This window comes from Nomascus leucogenys, chromosome 4, assembly GCF_006542625.1.
Source record: "Nomascus leucogenys isolate Asia chromosome 4, Asia_NLE_v1, whole genome shotgun sequence".
NCBI classification, from domain to species: Eukaryota; Metazoa; Chordata; class Mammalia; order Primates; family Hylobatidae; genus Nomascus; species Nomascus leucogenys.
In genome coordinates this window covers 140088020-140105435 of record NC_044384.1, presented here as the reverse complement: position 1 = coordinate 140105435, position 17416 = coordinate 140088020, and the positions used below count along the sequence as shown (strand labels likewise).

Genomic DNA, 17416 nt, shown 5'->3' with positions numbered 1-17416 from the left:
TTCTTTTTGCCCCCAGGCGTTGTCTACTCTGGACTCCATCACTCTGATGTACCCTTTCTTTTACCGTCCTATGTTTGAAGTGATTGAAGATGGCTGGCATTCCTTCCTTCCTGAGCAAGAATTTGAACTCTTTTCCTCAGCTGTGAGTTAACTTTTGAGAACTGTGGATTATGAGAAGTAACCCAATACCTTATTTGACTTGTGAAAATGATCACTTCTTTTGAAGAGTAATAAGGTGAAGTTGACTTGTCCCTTCCTAATCTTAATATATTTAAAAGGATTGAAGCCATACAGAGTATGATCTCTGATCACAAAGGAATTAGATTAATAATCCATAATACTAAGATATCTAGGAATACCCCCAAATATTTCTAAATTAAACAGAACACTTGTAAATAAACTGCGTGTCAAAGAAATTAGAAAACATTTTGAACAGAATGATAATGGTAATGTAACATTGAAATTTGTGGAATACAGACAGCTAAGGCAGTGTTTAGAGATAAACTTACCACTTTAAAATTTTTACTAGAAAAGAAAGAAAAGTCTAAAATTATTGACCTAAGCATCAATTTAAGAAGCCAGAGGCCAGGCGCGGTGGCTCACGCCTGTGTAATCCCAGCACTTTGGGAGGCCAAGGTGGGCAGATGACGAGGTCAGGAGATCGAGACCATCCTGGCTAACACGGTGAAACTCTGTCTCTACTAAAAATACAAAAAATTAGCCGGGTGAGGTGGCGGGCGCCTGTACTCCCAGCTACGCAGGAGGCTGAGGAAGGAGAATGGCGTGAACCCCGGCGGGGTGGAGCCTGCAGTGAGCCAAGATTGCGCCACTGCACTCCACCCTGGGTGAAAGAGCGGGGCTCTGTCTCAAAAAAAAAAAAAAAGAAGCTAGAAAAAAAGAGCAAAGTAACTAAAGAAAAAATAATAAGATCAGAGAGCAATAAAATAACTAGAGTAAGTTAACAAAGTTGGTTGATATAAGATCAGTACACAAAAACGAATTGAATTGGCAACAAGCAATCTGACCATGAATAAAACATTTAGGAATAAATTTAACAAAAGAAATTCAAGATCTGTATACTGAAAGACAGAAAACATTGTTGGAAGAAGTTGCAAGAGATCTAAATAAAAGGAGAGCTATACTGTGTACATCAATTGGAAGACAATATGGTTAAGGTTAGTGGTTGGCTGACTTTTGTGAAAGACCATTAGACAGTAGATATTTTAAGCTTTGCAGGTCATGTGGTCTCTATTGTAACTACTGAACTCTGCTGTTGTTGCATGAAACAAAAAATCAGACAAGACATCGACCACGGTGAAACCCCGTCTCTACTAAAAATACAAAAAATTAGCCGGGCGTGGTGGCGGGCGCCTGTAGTCCCAGCTACTCGGAGAGGCTGACGCAGGAGAATGGCGCGAACCCGGGAGGCGGAGCTTGCAGTGAGCCGAGATTGTGCCACTGCACTCCAGCCTGGGCGACAGAGCGAGACTCCGTCTAAAAAAAAAAAAAAAAAAAAAGACATCAGTGAATGGGTGGTGCTATGTTCTAATATACTTTATTTGCAGAAACAAGCAGCAGGCTGGATTTGGCTCATTAAAGTGGCAGTTCTCCCTAAATTGATCCGTAGAGTCACTGCAATCCCTGTTAAAATTCTAATAGATGTTTTTGTAGAAATGGACAAAATGATACAAATTTTATGGAAATGCAAATTTAAGTATATAAGTTTATATGGAAAGTCAAAACAGCTTTGAGAAAACACTTGATTACTGTAAAGCCACAGTAATCTAGAGAGTATCGTATTGGTGTAAAGAAAGACGTATAGACCAATGGAACAGAATACAGGGTACAGAAATAAACCTTCCCCTTAATGGTCAGTTGATTTTTGACAAAGGTACCAATACAATTCCACTGGGAAAGGATAGCTTTTTAAACCAATTGTATTGGAACAATTGGATATCCATATATAAAAAAGATAAACCTAGACACTTACCTCATATCATCCACAAAAATTAACTAAAATGTATTATAGAACTAAACATGAGAACTAAAACTATCAAACCTCTTTAAGAAAGCACAGGAGAAAATCTTCATGACCTTCAGTTAGGCAGAGATTTCTTAGATATGACACCAAAAGTGACTGAAAGCAGCTTAGTGATTTCCTAGTATTGGGTGTTACACAGGTGTATACAACTGTCAAGACTCATGAAACTGTGTAGTCAAAATGGATTCAGTTTATTTTTTATAAGTTTTGTCTCAATAAAGTTGACTAAAAAGAAGATAAAAGAATAATGCAAAGGTTAAGTAGCTGATTAGAAACAGCTAAGGAGAAAATAAGTGATTTGGAATATAGATCCAAAATAATTACTCAGAATACGGAACAGAGAAGAAAGATGGAAAAACAAAGAGGTTAGACACATGCATACATAATAAAGGAAGAAGATCTAATATTTATTACATGGGAGTTTAGGATAAAAGATGATAGAGGCTGGGTATGGTGGCTCACGCCTATAATCCTAGCACTTCAGGAGGCTGAGGCAGGCAGGTCACTTGAGACCAGCCTAGGCAACATGACGAAACCCCATCTCTATGAAAAAATTTAGCTAGGTGTGATGACGTGTGCCTGTGGTCCCAGTTACTTGGGGGTCTGAGGTGGGAGAATTGCTTGATCCCAGAAGGTTGAGGTTGCAGTGAGCAGTGATCATGCCGCTGCACTCCAGCCTGGGTGAGAGAGCAAGACCCTGTCTCCAAAGAAAAAAAATAGAAGACAAAAAAAAGGTGACGATAGAAGAAAGACAATATTCAAATACATAATGGTTGATAATTATCCAGAATCAGTAAAAGTTATTGAACCCTTAAGCTGAGGTATCCCAGCAAATACCATACACGATAATAAAAAAATCTTTAGACATGTTGTTGTTCAGCTAGTGAACAATAAAGCAAAGAAGATACCACAAAGTTAAAGAAAAGACAGATTACCTGCCTGGTGTTTGATTAACAGAGGAAAAAAATTTGATCAATATCTGTTCATGATAAAAGCTCTTAGAGTTGGATTTGAAGGAAATTTATTTATTCTGATAAAGGATGGCTACCAAAACCAAAAACATAACAAAAGCAAATCTTGTATCATTCTCTCTAAGTTCAAGAATGAGGCAAGGATGTCCATTATCACTACTCCTAGTCAGGTCAATAAGACAAGAAGGAAAAATACAGGGTATAGAGATTTAAATGAAGGTGGCGAAATTGTCAATATTTATTGATTATATGCTTGTCTACATAGGAAAAGAATGTTGAGATCATAGGCATTTCTCTACACCAAACACAATTTTGAAGAGGTGCAGTTAAAATGCAACAAAGATTATTGGGTTCCTAGGAGTATAACTAAGAAAAGATAGTAAGACCTTTGTTGATAAAATTACAAAAGTCTATGGAAAAATTTTTAAAAGCTTAAATAAATGGAGAGACAATATACTCATGGATAGATAGACTGAATATTCTAAAGATGTAACTCATTCCCTCCGATTTATAAAGTCAATACAATCTTAATAAAAACCCCAGTTGGTTTTTACATTGAATTTGATAAAAGTTACATGGAAGACCAAAAGACCAAGAGGAGCCAAGTTACTCTGAAGAATAAAAAGGTGAGAGGAGGAGACTTGGCCTGCTAGATACCAAACTTATTTTAAAAGCTATAGGAGTTACTAAACTGGACAAGTGGGACAGGATAGAGATCACAGTACATTTGGACTGACAGAAGCGGCATTGCAGATCATTGGAGAGCCCTGTCATTCTCCAGAGTAGGAAATCAATAAATAATATATCATAGTGAAAATTCAAGAAATAACAGTATTATCATGTTGTTTAGAAATGTAAAGGTAAACACCAAAAAAGCTAAAAATGTTGAAAATGATTGCCTTTGGGGAAAGCAGATTGGGATGGGCTAGCAAGGAACAGATAACTACATTTTTTAAAAAAATAATAAATCTTTAGAAACTGTGTTTTTTTTTTAAATTAATTAATTTGTTATTTTTTGAAACAGAATCTTACTCCAGTTGCCCAGGCTGGAGTGCAATGGGGCTATCACAGCTCACTGCGGTCTCGACTTCCTGGGCTCCCGTGATTCTTTCACCTAAGCATCCTAAGTAGCTGGAACTACAAGTGTGTGCCACTGTGCCTGGCTAATTTTTGCATTTTTAGTGGAAACGGGGTTTGGCCATGTTGCCCTGGCTGGTCTTGAACTCCTGGACTCAAACAATTTGCCTGTCTCTGCCTCCCACAGTGCAGGGATGATAGGTGTGAACCACTGTGCCCAGCCTAGAAACTGTGTTTTTAAACTGGTAACATAAATAACGTTGAAAAGTGAAAAAATTTAATTAAAAATGTGATACTGTATCTTATAAAAGCATTTTTTAAAAGTAATAATCTTGTCTGTTAGTACATCTAACATACTTTTTAGCTTTATCTTCATGCTGTTGTAACCCATGGTTAGGCCAACTCAGATATATGGAACATATTGAAATTTACATATAATTTGATTTTTTTTTTTTTTTTTACTGTAAAACCTTTTGACAGTCTTCAAGCTGTTTTCAGTTCTGATGTTTAAAATAAGTTGTCATTTGATAGTTTTATATTGTATACTTTTAGTCCTTAGTTTATTCAGTTTGAAATTATTTCATTGACCCCTAAGCTTAACCTTCCTCAGTATTGAGTTGTTACTGTTTTAAGAAAAGTGTTACCAATCTTAGTACATTTTTTACCTTTTTTAAAAGAAAGGAACAGAGGACTTGATATAGGTAGTAGCTGTGTTCTCATCTGTTCTGGGGATGCATTATCTGGTGTCTTATAGTCTTACTTGTGCTTTAAGAGGATCATTAAGAGACTAAATGGGACCCAGAAAAGGAAGAAGTGTTGGCCATGATAATTGTGGATGTGCTTAATATATTTAACTTGGAGAATAGAACACTAAGGAGAAAACCGTCTTTCAAACATTTGATGGGATACCGTGTAAAATAGGGAACTTGTGCCGTGTTGTCTGAAAGTACAGTAAAAACCAATAGAGGAAGCTACAGAGCAACAAGTTTTGCTCAGTATGAGAAGGAACTTTCTAGGAACTGGTGATACCTAGCAATGCAGGAAGCTGGCCCTGAACCATAGAGCTCCTTTTGTCTGCAGCTACTTACATATACGCTAGAGATCCTCCTGTTAAGTTCCTGAGAAATGGCTTCTTCATCAGTGAAAGTTGACCTCTAAGGTCTTTTAAAATTTCTCAGATTATTTTGTGACATTGAGATAGTTGCTTAGCTTTGAAGTATTTTGTGTTTTTCAGACCAGTGAATGGAGGCTAAGCTATGTCAATAAGGAATTTGCTGTCTGTCCCTCTTACCCACCAATTGTCACAGTGCCCAAATCCATCGACGATGAGGCTCTTCGGAAGGTAGCTACATTTCGACATGGAGGGCGCTTCCCAGTACTAAGCTATTATCACAAAAAAAATGGTATGGTAAGTGCACAGCACTACTGCTTGATGTACTGAAAGGCTTGGGTTGGGGATCTTTTCATAGAAATGTTCCCTTTTTCTATCTGTCTTTTCACTGAAATGATTGTCCAGGTCTCCACCATGAGGGCATCCTTCATGTAAGCTTTAGGGAATCAGGAGTGGGGTGTTTTCTGTGGTGAGGATGTGATGCTGAATTTTTTCCATGATCCTGCTCAGCCATATAAAAGCCGTGGTAGCTTTATCTCCGGACACTGTACAAAGGAAACTAGTGTTTATTTGATGCTTACAGCAACATTCTTCTGGTAGAAAAATGAGAAATATCTCTGCTCAGAATAATGGTAAAATACTTGAATTTTTCTTAAGAACTTTCCTTGTGAAAGGTGGAGCAGACATATTTATTTTCAAAGGCAAGAAGAGTGATGCTCACGTCATTTAGTCACAACTCTAGAAAACACCAGAGTCAGGATTAAACAAGGAGTTAAGATAACTACCTTGTAATGGTGGTCTCTTGAAAGAACTCTAAACCACTTACCAGGGAAGAGATTAGTATAATAGACACTGATTTCTTGAGAAAAGTTTCAAAAGCAAACATTTCCAGATATATAGTTGGTAGGGTAGTTTTTAGAAACAAGTAGTTAAATCCTGGAATACTGAAAAGGATGGTGGAGGCCACTGGAGAATAAATAACAGACAGTCAGCTTCTGAGGTATTGAAAATGATTTCCCAAACAATGAGAACAGTGTTTGAATTTTTAAATTTTGCCACTGGTGCCTTTACTTCTTATAATTCTTGTTAAAACCTGCCAACTCTATGTATGTTTAGTTGAAGTCAAGGTTTACTGGCTCATAGGCCATTATTGTCTTTATTACAGGGCCAGGTCTACAGGTATTTGATTCACACACTAAATGAATTACAGTATTTGATCTTAAAGAGGTGATATAATTTATTATGTGACAGTATTTTGAGATAGAGAAATTGTGTAAAAGCTTGAGGCTTATCTTTTACAGTTATTAACTATTGTAAATACTTGCAAATATTTCTTTGTTTATGGATCAAATCCATCTCCAGAGTGTCACACAACTGTTTTTGAGATACTCTTAATCTAGCTAATTTCTTTCTGTTTTCAGAAACTTTAAAAGCAACTGCTGTTGAATTTTCAGCATTATTGTGTTTCTAGGTAATTATGCGAAGTGGTCAGCCACTCACTGGCACAAATGGAAGGAGGTGCAAGGAAGATGAGAAGCTGATAAATGCTACCCTCAGGGCTGGAAAGCGTGGCTACATCATTGACACCCGATCCCTGAACGTGGCTCAGCAAGCTAGAGCCAAAGGAGGTGGCTTTGAACAAGAAGCTCATTATCCCCAGTGGAGGCGAATTCATAAGTCCATTGAGAGGTAAAAGATTCCAGAGATAGTAAGGACTCTTTTTAGAAGCTAATTATAGTGGGTAAGCCCTTAGCCATTTGAAAATCACAAGTGCTCAAATTAACCTCTGCATTAATTTAGGGTCAATGATTGGCTAGCCATCTTCTCATTTTTTTTGGTCACCTTTATTAAGGTTTGATTGACAAAAATTATATGTATTTGTGATGTGCACTGTGCTATTTTGATATACATATACATTGTGAACTGATTAAGTGAATTAACCTATCACCTCGCGTAATTATCATTTTTTTGGATGGTGAGAACATTTAATATCTATTCTCTTAGCAGTTTTCAAGCATACAATATATTATTTTTAACTACAGTTACCATGCTGTACCATAGACCTGCAGAACTAATTCCTCCTAAGTGAAACTTTGTAACCTTTGATCAACATCTCCCCTTATCTGTGTCCCTCCTACCCCCACCCCTCCTGCCACTTTCTCTTCCTCTGGCAACCACCATTCTACTCTCTGTTTCTATGAGTTTAACTTGTTTAGATTCCACATATAAGTGAGTTCATGCCATGTTTATCTTTCTGTGCATGGGTGCCTGGCTTATTTCGTATAGCATGATGTCATCCAGGTTCATTGATCCTATTGCAAATGACTGGTTTCCCCTCTTTTTTATTTTTATTTTATTTTTTTGAGACAGAGTCTTGCTCTGTCAGCCAGGCTGGAGTGCAGTGGCACGATCCCAGCTCGCTGCAGTCTCTGCCTCCCGGGTTCAAGTGATTTTCCTGTCTCAGCTTCCCAAGTAGCTGGGACTACAGGTGCCTGCCACCACGCCTGGCTAATTTTTGTATTTTTAGCAGAGACTGGGTTTTGCCATGTTGGCCAGGCTGGTCTCGAACTCGTGACCTCAAGTGATCTGCCTGCCTCGGCCCCCCAAAGTGTTGGAATTACAGGCATGAGCCACTGCACCTGGCCTACCCTCTTTTTTTAAGGCTGAATAGTATTTTATTGTGTATCGTACCACATTTTCTTAATCCATTCATCCATTGACGGGCATTTAGGTTGAATCCATACCTTGACTATTGTGAATAGTGCTGCAGTGAATGTGGGAATGCAGATACCTCTTTGAGATCCTGATTTCATTTCAGATATTCAAAATATTTACCCAGAGGTGGGATTACTGGATCTTAGCGCAGTTTCATCTTTAATTTTTTGAGGCGCCTCCATACTGTTTTCCACAGTGGCCATACTAATTTACATTCCCACCAGCATTGTACAAGGGTTCCCTTTTGTCCATATTCTCAACAACACTTGTTAAATCTTGTCTTTTTAGTAGTAGCCATTCTAACAGGGATAATAGATATCACAATGAGGTGATATCTTATTGTGGTTTTGAATTTCATTTCTCTGATGATGAGTGATGCAGAGCATTTTTTTTTTCAAATACCTATTGGGCATTTGTGTGTCTTCTTTTGAGAAATGTCTATTTAGGTCTTGTCCATTCTTTAATCAGGTTATGTGTTTTCTTGCTGTGGAGTTGAGTTTCTTACATATTTTGGATGTTAACCCCTTATCCAGTGTGTTTTTTGCAAATGTTTTCTCCCATTCCTTAGGTTGTCTCTTTGTTGATTGTTTTGCTGTGCAAAAACTTTAGTTCAATGCATCCTCATTTGTCTATTTTTGCTTTTGTTGCCTGTGCTTTTGAGGTGATATCCAAAATATCTTTTCCCAGACCAATGTCAAGAAGCTTTTTCCTTATGTTTTCCTCTAATTATTTTTACAGTTTCAGGTCTTATGTTTAAGTTTTTTATCTACTTTGAGTTGATTTTTGAGTATGGTGTGAGGTAAGGGTTGAGTTTCTTCTGCATGTGCACACCCAGTTTTCCCACCACCACTCATGGAAGAAATTCCTTTCCCCATTGTATGTTCTCGGCAACTTTTTCAAACATCAATTTACTGTAAATGCATGGATTTATTTCTGGGCTCTGTTCTGTTCCATTAGTCAACATGCCTGTTTTTATGCTAGTGCCAAGCTGTTTTGATTACTTTAGCTTTGTAGCATATTTTAAAATCAGGTAGCTTGCTTGCTTCCTTCCTTCCTTCCTTCCTTCCTTCCTTCCTTCCTTCCTTCCTTCCTTCCTTCCTTCCTTTCTTCCCTGCCTCCCTCCCTCCCTCCCTCCCTCCTTCCTTCCTTCCTTCCTTCCCTTTCTTTCTTTTCCCTCTGTGGCCCAGCCTGGAATCTACTCGACTCACTGTAGACCCCCTGCCTCCGGCTTCTGGCTCCCGTGATTCTCCTGCCCTGGCCTGCGGGCTGCCTGGGATTGCCGGCGCGCGCCACCACCGCTGCCTGCTTTTTCTCCTTTCGCTGGAGGCTCGGTTTCGCCATGTTGGCCAGGCTGGTCTGCAGCTCCTGACCCCGAGTGCTCTGCCCGCCTCGGCCTCCCGAGGTGCCGGGACTGCAGACGGAGTCTCGCTCACTCGGTGCCCGGTGTTGCCCGGGCTGGAGTGCGGTAGTGTGGTCTTGGCTCGCTGCAGCCTCCGCCTCCCAGCCGCCTGCCTTGGCCTCCCAGGGTGCTGGGATTGCAGCCCCTGCCCAGCCGCCACCCTGTCTGGGAGGTGGGGAGTGTCTCTGCCCGGCCGCCCCGTCTGGGAAGTGAGGAGCGCCTCTGCCCGGCCACCCATCGTCTGGGAAGTGAGGAGCGCCTCTGCCCGGCCGCCCCATCTGGGAAGTGAGGAGCGCCTCTGCCCAGCCGCCCCGTCTGGGAAGTGAGGAGCGCCTCTGCCCGGCCGCCCATCGTCTGGGAAGTGAGGAGCGCCTCTGCCCGGCCGCCCATCGTCTGGGAAGTGAGGAGCGCCTCTGCCCGGCCGCCCATCGTCTGGGAAGTGAGGAGCGCCTCTGCCCGGCCGCCCATCGTCTGCGAAGTGAGGAGCGCCTCTGCCCGGCCGCCCATCGTCTGGGAAGTGAGGAGCGCCTCTGCCCGGCCGCCATCGTCTGGGAAGTGAGGAGCGCCTCTACCCGGCCGCCCATCGTCTGGGAAGGGAGGAGCGCCTCTGCCCGGCCGCCCATCATCTGGGAAGGGAGGAGCGCCTCTGCCCGGCCCCCCATCGTCTGGGAAGTGAGGAGCGCCTCTGCCCGGCTGCCCATCGTCTGCGAAGTGAGGAGCGCCTCTGCCCGGCCGCCCATAGTCTGGGAAGTGAGGAGTGCCTCTGCCCGGCCGCCACCCCGTCTAGGAAGTGACGAGCGTCTCTGACCGGCCACCCCGTCTGGGAAGTGAGGAGCGCCTCTGCCCGGGCGCGCCGTCTGGGAAGAAGTGAGGAGCGCCTCTGCCTGCCTGCCCCGTCTGGGATGTGGGGAGCGCCTCTGCCCGACCGCCCCGTCTGGGAGGTCTACCACGGAGGCCAGAGGCAATGTGGGGGCTGGACGTGGTGGCTCACGCCTGTAGTCCCGGCACTCTGGGAGGCTGAGGCGGATTGATCACTTCAGGCTAGGAGTTCGAGACCAGCCTGGCCAACATGACGAAACATATGAAAAATACAACAGACAAACCAACCAACCAACCCAGCGACAACAAAACAGGTCTACCCTGGAGTCATACTCTAATTTTTTCTATTTTCCTCCCTTTCTGATCCTTTATCCCACTTTCTTTTTCTTCCTCTTCCTTCTCCTTCTTCTTTGTCAAATAGAGGATTGAGTTATTATTATTGATCCAAAGTTCCTCTCTCATTCATTTTCTTTAATTCCCACTCCCCATTTCTATTCCCCGTCTTCCCATGTGCAACCTTCCTAATATGTTTGATACGCATCTTTTTGTTTGTATGTATTTTTAGAAAATGTTTATTGTTTTGTGTGCAAAAAAAAATTAATAAAAAAAAGAAATCAGGTAGTGCATGAGGCCATCAGGACCAGGGCTTTTCTTTCTTGGGAGATCTTTTTAATCTCCGTACTCATTATTGGTCTGTTCAGATTTTCTTTCTTCATGACCCAGTCTTGGTAGGTTGTGTGCTTCTAGGAATTTATCCGTTTCTTCTAGATTATCCAGTCAATTTGTTAACGTATGATTGTTCACAGTAGTCTCTTATGATTCCTTGTATTTCTGTGATATCAGTTGTAATATCTCATCTTTATTTCTGATTGTATGCATTTGCGTTGTTTTTCTCTCTGTTTTTAGTGAAAGAACCTTTAGCTAAAGGTTTGTCAGTTTTATCTTTCTTTTTGAACAGCCAGCCTTTGTGTTTGATAAACGAAAGCCGTGCTCTTGGAGGCCTGTAGGAGTCCCTTTCACTAGCATTCTTTCTCTAAGCCAGCCCTGTGGTCTCATCACCACAAGGCCAGCTCCTCTGCAGATAGATGAGCAGTTGCTACACTGAACAGATTTGCTATATATACTTATAGTTTCCTAAGTCAAAGACTTTAGAGATTTAATTTCTCCCCGTTTTGACCTACTTTCGCACAGTTTCATCCACCTATAGTCTCTTGTTTGCACTGTAAAAGAGTGATTTATAAGTGTCTCTAGGTGGGTGAATGGGAGCTGTAGCTAGAAAACAGTGGGATCCAAGCTGGGTTGGGTAAGGCTGCTGATGGCACTGGGTCTCTAGTGTTAGATTGGTGGGAACAGGATTGCAAATATAAGTGGTGCTGTGTGTCCTGACCTGTCATGAAACACAGGGTTCTGGCCTCTCCTATAGTCGGATAATCGAGGTATGTGAACTGGGTTTAATCTGTTCAGGTGAGGAATAGGTTACCATGGCAGGCATTTTAAGCCTTTGCAACAATGTTTAAATATTAGTTTTTCAACCTTTAATCCTCAAATTACTGTATAACAGGGTAAATATTTTCATAGTATTTTGAACTACTGTTGCTCTTAGATATGTTGAAGGCTGAATCTTTGGTTTGGTTTCTTTATCTTTCTGTTTTCTGGGTTTGTTATTTTTTACTTTCTTATTTTTAAAAGGTATCACATTCTTCAGGAGAGCTTAATCAAACTTGTGGAAGCTTGTAATGACCAAACACATAACATGGACCGATGGCTCAGTAAATTGGAGGCCTCTAACTGGCTGACTCACATCAAAGAGATTCTGACAACTGCCTGCCTAGCGGCTCAGTGTATCGACAGGTAAAGTGCATTTCAGCATTCCTGAGCGGGACATGTGCTGTTAACTAGATTTTGTGTTTACCTAGACATATGTTTATAGATTATGTGAGAGTTTACAGTAAATTATTGTGTAGGCTAGTCAACACCATCCCATTATTGATGAGGTGTGTGCCTAGAGTCTGGCATTTAATAGATAATGTTTGTTTAATAAATATGAACCATGTACACATACATGTCTTCTATGACACAAATTTTTAAGTAATAATGGACCTATTTTTTTTTCTATAACACCCTTAAATCATGAATTTGCCAGTTTTTTTCTTAAACTGTGAAATAGAATGAAAGGAAGTTTTCTTACTTTTTCTTAGAGGAGCGAACTTACCTCCTTACTTTTGAAATATCAGCGAAAGGAAACATGTAATTTTGTTATATAGTAAAATGATCCTTTCTAACCTCCGGGATATCTTTTTTTTTTTTTTTTTTCCTCTTAGAAACGGAGGTTTTATTGTGTTTGGTCCACAGTCATATTTCACATTATCTCATGGAGCAGGGCCCCTGGGTGGGGGTCCCTGTGCAGTACTTCGCGGCGCGTGTGGCCGGGGAAGGTGGAGCAGTATAAGCTGGTCGGGCCCAGAAGGGAGGAGGTCTGGGGGCTCCTTAAAACCTACTGAGGGGCTGGGCGCAGTGGCTCACACCTGTAATCTCAGCGCTTGGGGAGGCGGAGGCGGGCGGATCACACCTGAGGTCAGGAGTTCGAGACCAGCCTGGCCACCATGCGGAAATCCCGTCTCTACTAAAAATACAAAAATTAGCCAGGCGTGGTGGAGCACCTGCAGTCCCAGCTACTCAGGAGGCTGAGGCTGGAGAATCGCTTGAGCCCAGGAGGTGGAGGTGCAGTGAGCCAAGATGGCGCCACTGCAGTCCAGCCTGGGCGACAACCACAACTGAAAAAAAACTGAGGCCAGAGTGGGTTGGTGGGGGGAGCATGGAGAGGGGTTCAGGCTTAGCCCCAACAACTCAGAATTTCACTTCGTTGTTATGGCCCTCACTTTCCCCATCTGGCCCCGGGGCAGGTCTGAGGGTCTGAGGTCTGTTGGTCTCAAGGTCCTAGGGAAGTGCAGTCACTTGGGACTGAAGATATTTAGCATCATGGCCGGGCCCCCTTTCCCAGGGTACTCATTTTGCACCACCCTCTCCACTGTCCCTACCCCACTCCTCGGGAAAAAAAAAAATGTATTTTTCTTTTGTGAATACTTCCTGAAACTTGGGGGCACAGAAACACAAACTGCTCAGCTGACAAAAGGGGGAAGAGGCGAGACAAACAGAAACCTTTGGGGACCAGTTCCTTCCAAGCCCAGGTCTCTTCTCCCCAGCACAACCTGAACGTGCCAGCAAGGACGTGACCTACACATATTGGGATATGGCCTTGACCCCTTCCCCCACAGCCCAGTGGCTCAGTCTTGCGAAGGATCAAGGCAAAGGGGAAAAAAGCTCTGCTGCCTGATCCCATGCTGACACTCACAGACCCTTGGTTGACTGGCAGCACTGAACCAGTTAAGAAAAAAAAAAAGATGAAAACACAGAAAAATTGAAAAACTCAGATGGGGAGACGATGTGGGGAGAGAGTGTGCGGGGAGCTTCAGTAGCCGGCCTCCTCCTGGTAGTAAGGGGGATATTCAGGGACCTCCCCCAGGTCCAGCCAGTCGCCGGTGCCCGAGGGAGCCCCGTTGGCCACTGTGCCTTCCAGGCACTACTTGGGGTCATATATCTGCCGGCCCAGGCCGAAGACCTGGGCGCTCTGGTTGGCGCCCTGCGTGTAGCCCATCTGCAGGGACATGGAGGAGTTGTCACACTTGTCGGTTCCTAGCTTGGTGTCATAGATGTGCCGCCGTGTCCCGGGAGCCGTCATGCCCACCTGGCTGGCACACTTGTTCGTGCCCATCTGGAGGCTGATGGTCGAGTGGTCCATGGGCAGCAGGATATGGTTCTTGGGGTCATAGAGATGCCTCCTCGTGCCATGCGTGGTCATGTCCGACTGGCTGGTGCATTTGTTGGTGCCCATCTGCAGCCCGATGACGCACTGGCCGGCCTTCATGGTGGCGTCGTTGAAATTCCGCTCCTGCTTCTCCGAGTACTTTACGCCGATGTCCACCCCACTCTGCAGCCCCTTAGTCTTGGCCTTCCCCGCCAGGGCGAGAAGAGACACCTGCACCTGCGTCATGTTCCCACTCTCAAACAGGTCGTTGGCCTCGAAGAGGTCCACAGGGTTCATGCCGTAGCTGGCCATGGCCTTGATGAAGTTGGACAGGTTTTCAAGCTGGTGCCAGTTCTGCATGGAGCGGTTGATCTTGGGGACGGAGCCCGGCTGTAGCTTGTTCATGAGTGTGCATAAGATAGTTCCGTCTTTCAGGCCCTTCTGGAAGTTGGGGCCGATGGAGAGGCCGGTGAGTCCCTCGATCCAGCTGCGGAGCTCTGCCTCCTTCTGGGGGTCATATTTGGACAGGAGCCGGTTCTTGACCTCAGCCGACAGCCCGTACGAGGGGCCCTTGTTGAACTGTGTGGAGCTCATGGATGGTGGGCATGCGGTGGGACGGGGCCGGACGGGACGGCACCTCCGGGATATCTTATTTCAAACTACTTGATATGTGCCGTTACATCTGGATCTCAAGTTGAGAACACCTAATGGTAGTGATGTTGGGCATATGAAGTGATTTTAGTTCATTCACTCAGTTAAAGGTTGCTAATCCTTGAGTCTTGTGGCAGAAGACTTGAACAGAGGCAGAAGGATTGGCATAAATTATTGCAGAAGCTTAGAATGCCCTTTTTAAGAAGGGGATTCCACTGAAACAATAGGTAGGTTTAAGTATTATCGCCACACAGTTAGATGGCGCTTTTCTTTGAGACTTTAACTTGTTTTATTGACGCTTCCAAATTAGGGAAATATATACGTAATTTGTTATGGTTAGAGAGAAATTCGTAATAGAATGGGTTGCTAAAATCATGTGGTAAGTTAGTAACAGAATCATGAACAGGTAGAGTCCCTTGGGGTCAAGATTGCCAGGCTATCCCTGTTCTTTTTGTTTTAGGCGTTAGGTGAAGCCCATTTAGCTAATAAACTATGGGAATTAAAGTCCAAGGTTCCGGGGCAGAGAAATAACAAATACACAATGATTTTGTTAATACTGAGGGTTTTGTTTCTTTTTAACCTAAGTTTACCATGTTTCTCCTTACATTATGAGTACAGAGGCTTCTGTTTTTCTTATGAAGCAGGAATTGTAATAAACAGTTATCACCACTTTGTCTCGATTTGCAGCTGTAATAACACAATGATACAGATTAAGACACCCCTCAGTGCAGAATGCAGAACATTTCTCGTGATCTCCACCTTCATTTAGTTTGAGCTGGCCACCTTAACGACAGAGAATTCCAGACTCTTGGGAAGCTCCATGGTTTTGGTTTATTTTGCCATGTTTGAGTCCCTTTTTCTGTTATATATTAGCCTATTATTTTCACCTCCATACGAATTTGCGCTTGTAATTAATTACTGACAACATAAAAATAGACTTTAAATGAACTGAATTTAGAATATCCCACAGATAATTAAGGTACATATGCAATATACACAGAAGCCTTAAAGTACATGCTCATCCCCTTCATCCTGGTCATTGGGTTTTATCCTGAGAATGGGGTTAACTTAACCATAAGTGACTTCAAGGAATCTGTTACTTTTAAATTAAGAACCCCCAGAGAATTCAACAGAAGACAAAAAGCTAAGTACATCATCTACAGTGTAACAAAAATTGGCATAACCTAAATGTGCAACTGTGGGATTAGGTTGCATTTCATCTCTTAATAGCATATTGCACACAGGCACACCTTGGAGATGTTGCAGGTTTGGTTCCAGAAAACCACAGTAAAGCAAATCACACAATAAAGTGAGTCACATTCATTATTAATATTTGGTTTTCTAGTGCATATAAAGTTATGTTTACACTGTAATGCAGTCTGTTAATTGTGCATTAGTATTATGTCTAAAAAAGATACATACCTTAATTTAAAAATACTTTATTGGTGTTTGAGGCTATTGGCCCTGGGAGAGGGCCTTGCCTCCCCATGGATGGCTGGTGACTGATCAGGGTGGTAGTTACTGAAGCTTTGGATGGCTGCGGCAGTTTCTTAGACAAGACAGCAATGAAGATTGCCATATCAATTCACTCTTCCTTTCGTGAAAGATTTCTCGGTAGCATGTGATAGGTAGTTTGATAGCGTGTTACCCACAGTAGAACTTGCAAAATTAGAGTCAGTTCTCTCAGACGCTGCCGCTGCTTTATCACCTAAGTTGATGTGGTATTCTAAATCTTTTTTTGTCATTTCAACAATATTCACAGCATCTTCACCAGGAGTAGATTCCATCTCAGGATACTAGTTTTCTTGCTCATCTGTAAGAAGCAACTCCTTATTCTTTCAAGTTTCGTCATGAAATTGCAGCAATTCAGTCAAATCTTCAGGCTCCTAATTATTTATGTATTTATTTAGGAGACAGGGCCTTGCTCTGTCGCCCAGGCTGGAGTGTAGTGGCAGGATCACGGCACACCGCAGCCTAGAACTCCTGAGCTCAAATGATCCTCCCACCTCAGCCTCCCAAATAGCCAGGACTGCAGGTGCACACCACCACGGTCAGCTAATTTTTTTTCAATTTTTAATAGAGATGTGGTCTTTGTTTATTGCCCAGGCTGGTCTCAAACTCCTGAGCTCAAGCAATCCTCCTGCCCCAGCCTCCCAAAGTGCTGAGATTACAGGTCTGACCCACTACACCCAGCATTTTTTTTTTTTTTTTTAATGAAACAGGGTCTTTCCCTCTGTCACCCAAGCTGGAGTGCAGTGGCATCGTCATAGCTCATGGTAACGTCAAACTCCTGGCTTCAAGCAATCCTCCTGCCTTGGGCTCTGTAAGTGTTGGCGTTACAGGCATGAGCCGCTATGCCGTGCCTTCAGGTTCCACTGCTAATTCTAGTTGTTTTGCTGTTTCCATAACATCTGCAGTGACTTCTCCAGTAAAGTCTTGTGCTTCTCAAAGTATCCATGAGATCTGGAATCAACTTCTTCCAAAATCCTGTTAATGTTGATGTTTTTACTTCCTCCCATGAATCACAGATATTTTTAATGGCATCTAGAAAGGTGAATTCTTTACAGAAAGTTTTCCATTTACTTTGTCCAGAACCATCAGAGGAATCACTAGCTAGGGCAGCTATGGCCTTAAAATAAAACTTGAAAGTTGAAATTACTCTTTCATCCATGTCCTGCAGAATAGATGTTGTTTTAGCAGGCACAAAAACAACATTCATCTCCATGTACCTCTCCATCAGAGCTCTTAAGTGACCAGGTGCATTGTCAGTGTGCAGTGATGTTTTGAAAGGAATCTTTCCTTCTGAGCAGTAGGTCTTAACAGTGGA

At 42.8% G+C, this 17416-nt stretch overlaps 2 protein-coding genes across 5 annotated transcripts in view; one reads left to right on the top strand and one right to left on the bottom strand.

Moving 5' to 3' along the window:
- MTMR9 (myotubularin related protein 9) overlaps positions 1-17416 on the top strand; it is a 48028-nt gene that overhangs the window by 15476 nt on the left and 15136 nt on the right. For both annotated transcript variants that reach the window (XM_030812386.1, XM_030812385.1), the window contains exons 3-6: positions 17-142; positions 5324-5497; positions 6672-6889; positions 11823-11984. In XM_030812386.1, the coding sequence (XP_030668246.1) occupies positions 17-142; positions 5324-5497; positions 6672-6889; positions 11823-11984 (680 nt within the window). The remainder of the gene's footprint in view (positions 1-16; positions 143-5323; positions 5498-6671; positions 6890-11822; positions 11985-17416) is intronic.
- Positions 13654-14577, bottom strand: LOC101176091 (calponin-2). Of its 3 annotated transcripts, none has more exons than XM_012503940.2 (2): positions 14143-14532; positions 13714-14025 (listed from the first exon to the last, which is right to left on the bottom strand). In XM_012503940.2, the coding sequence occupies exons 1-2, from the start codon at positions 14530-14532 to the stop codon at positions 13714-13716; spliced, it is 702 nt and encodes a 233-aa protein (XP_012359394.1). The 3 variants fall into 3 exon arrangements, with proteins under 3 accessions (XP_012359391.1, XP_012359394.1, XP_012359392.1); XM_012503938.2 differs by having other exon boundaries at positions 13714-14142; positions 14176-14532; XM_012503937.2 differs by having other exon boundaries at positions 13654-14577.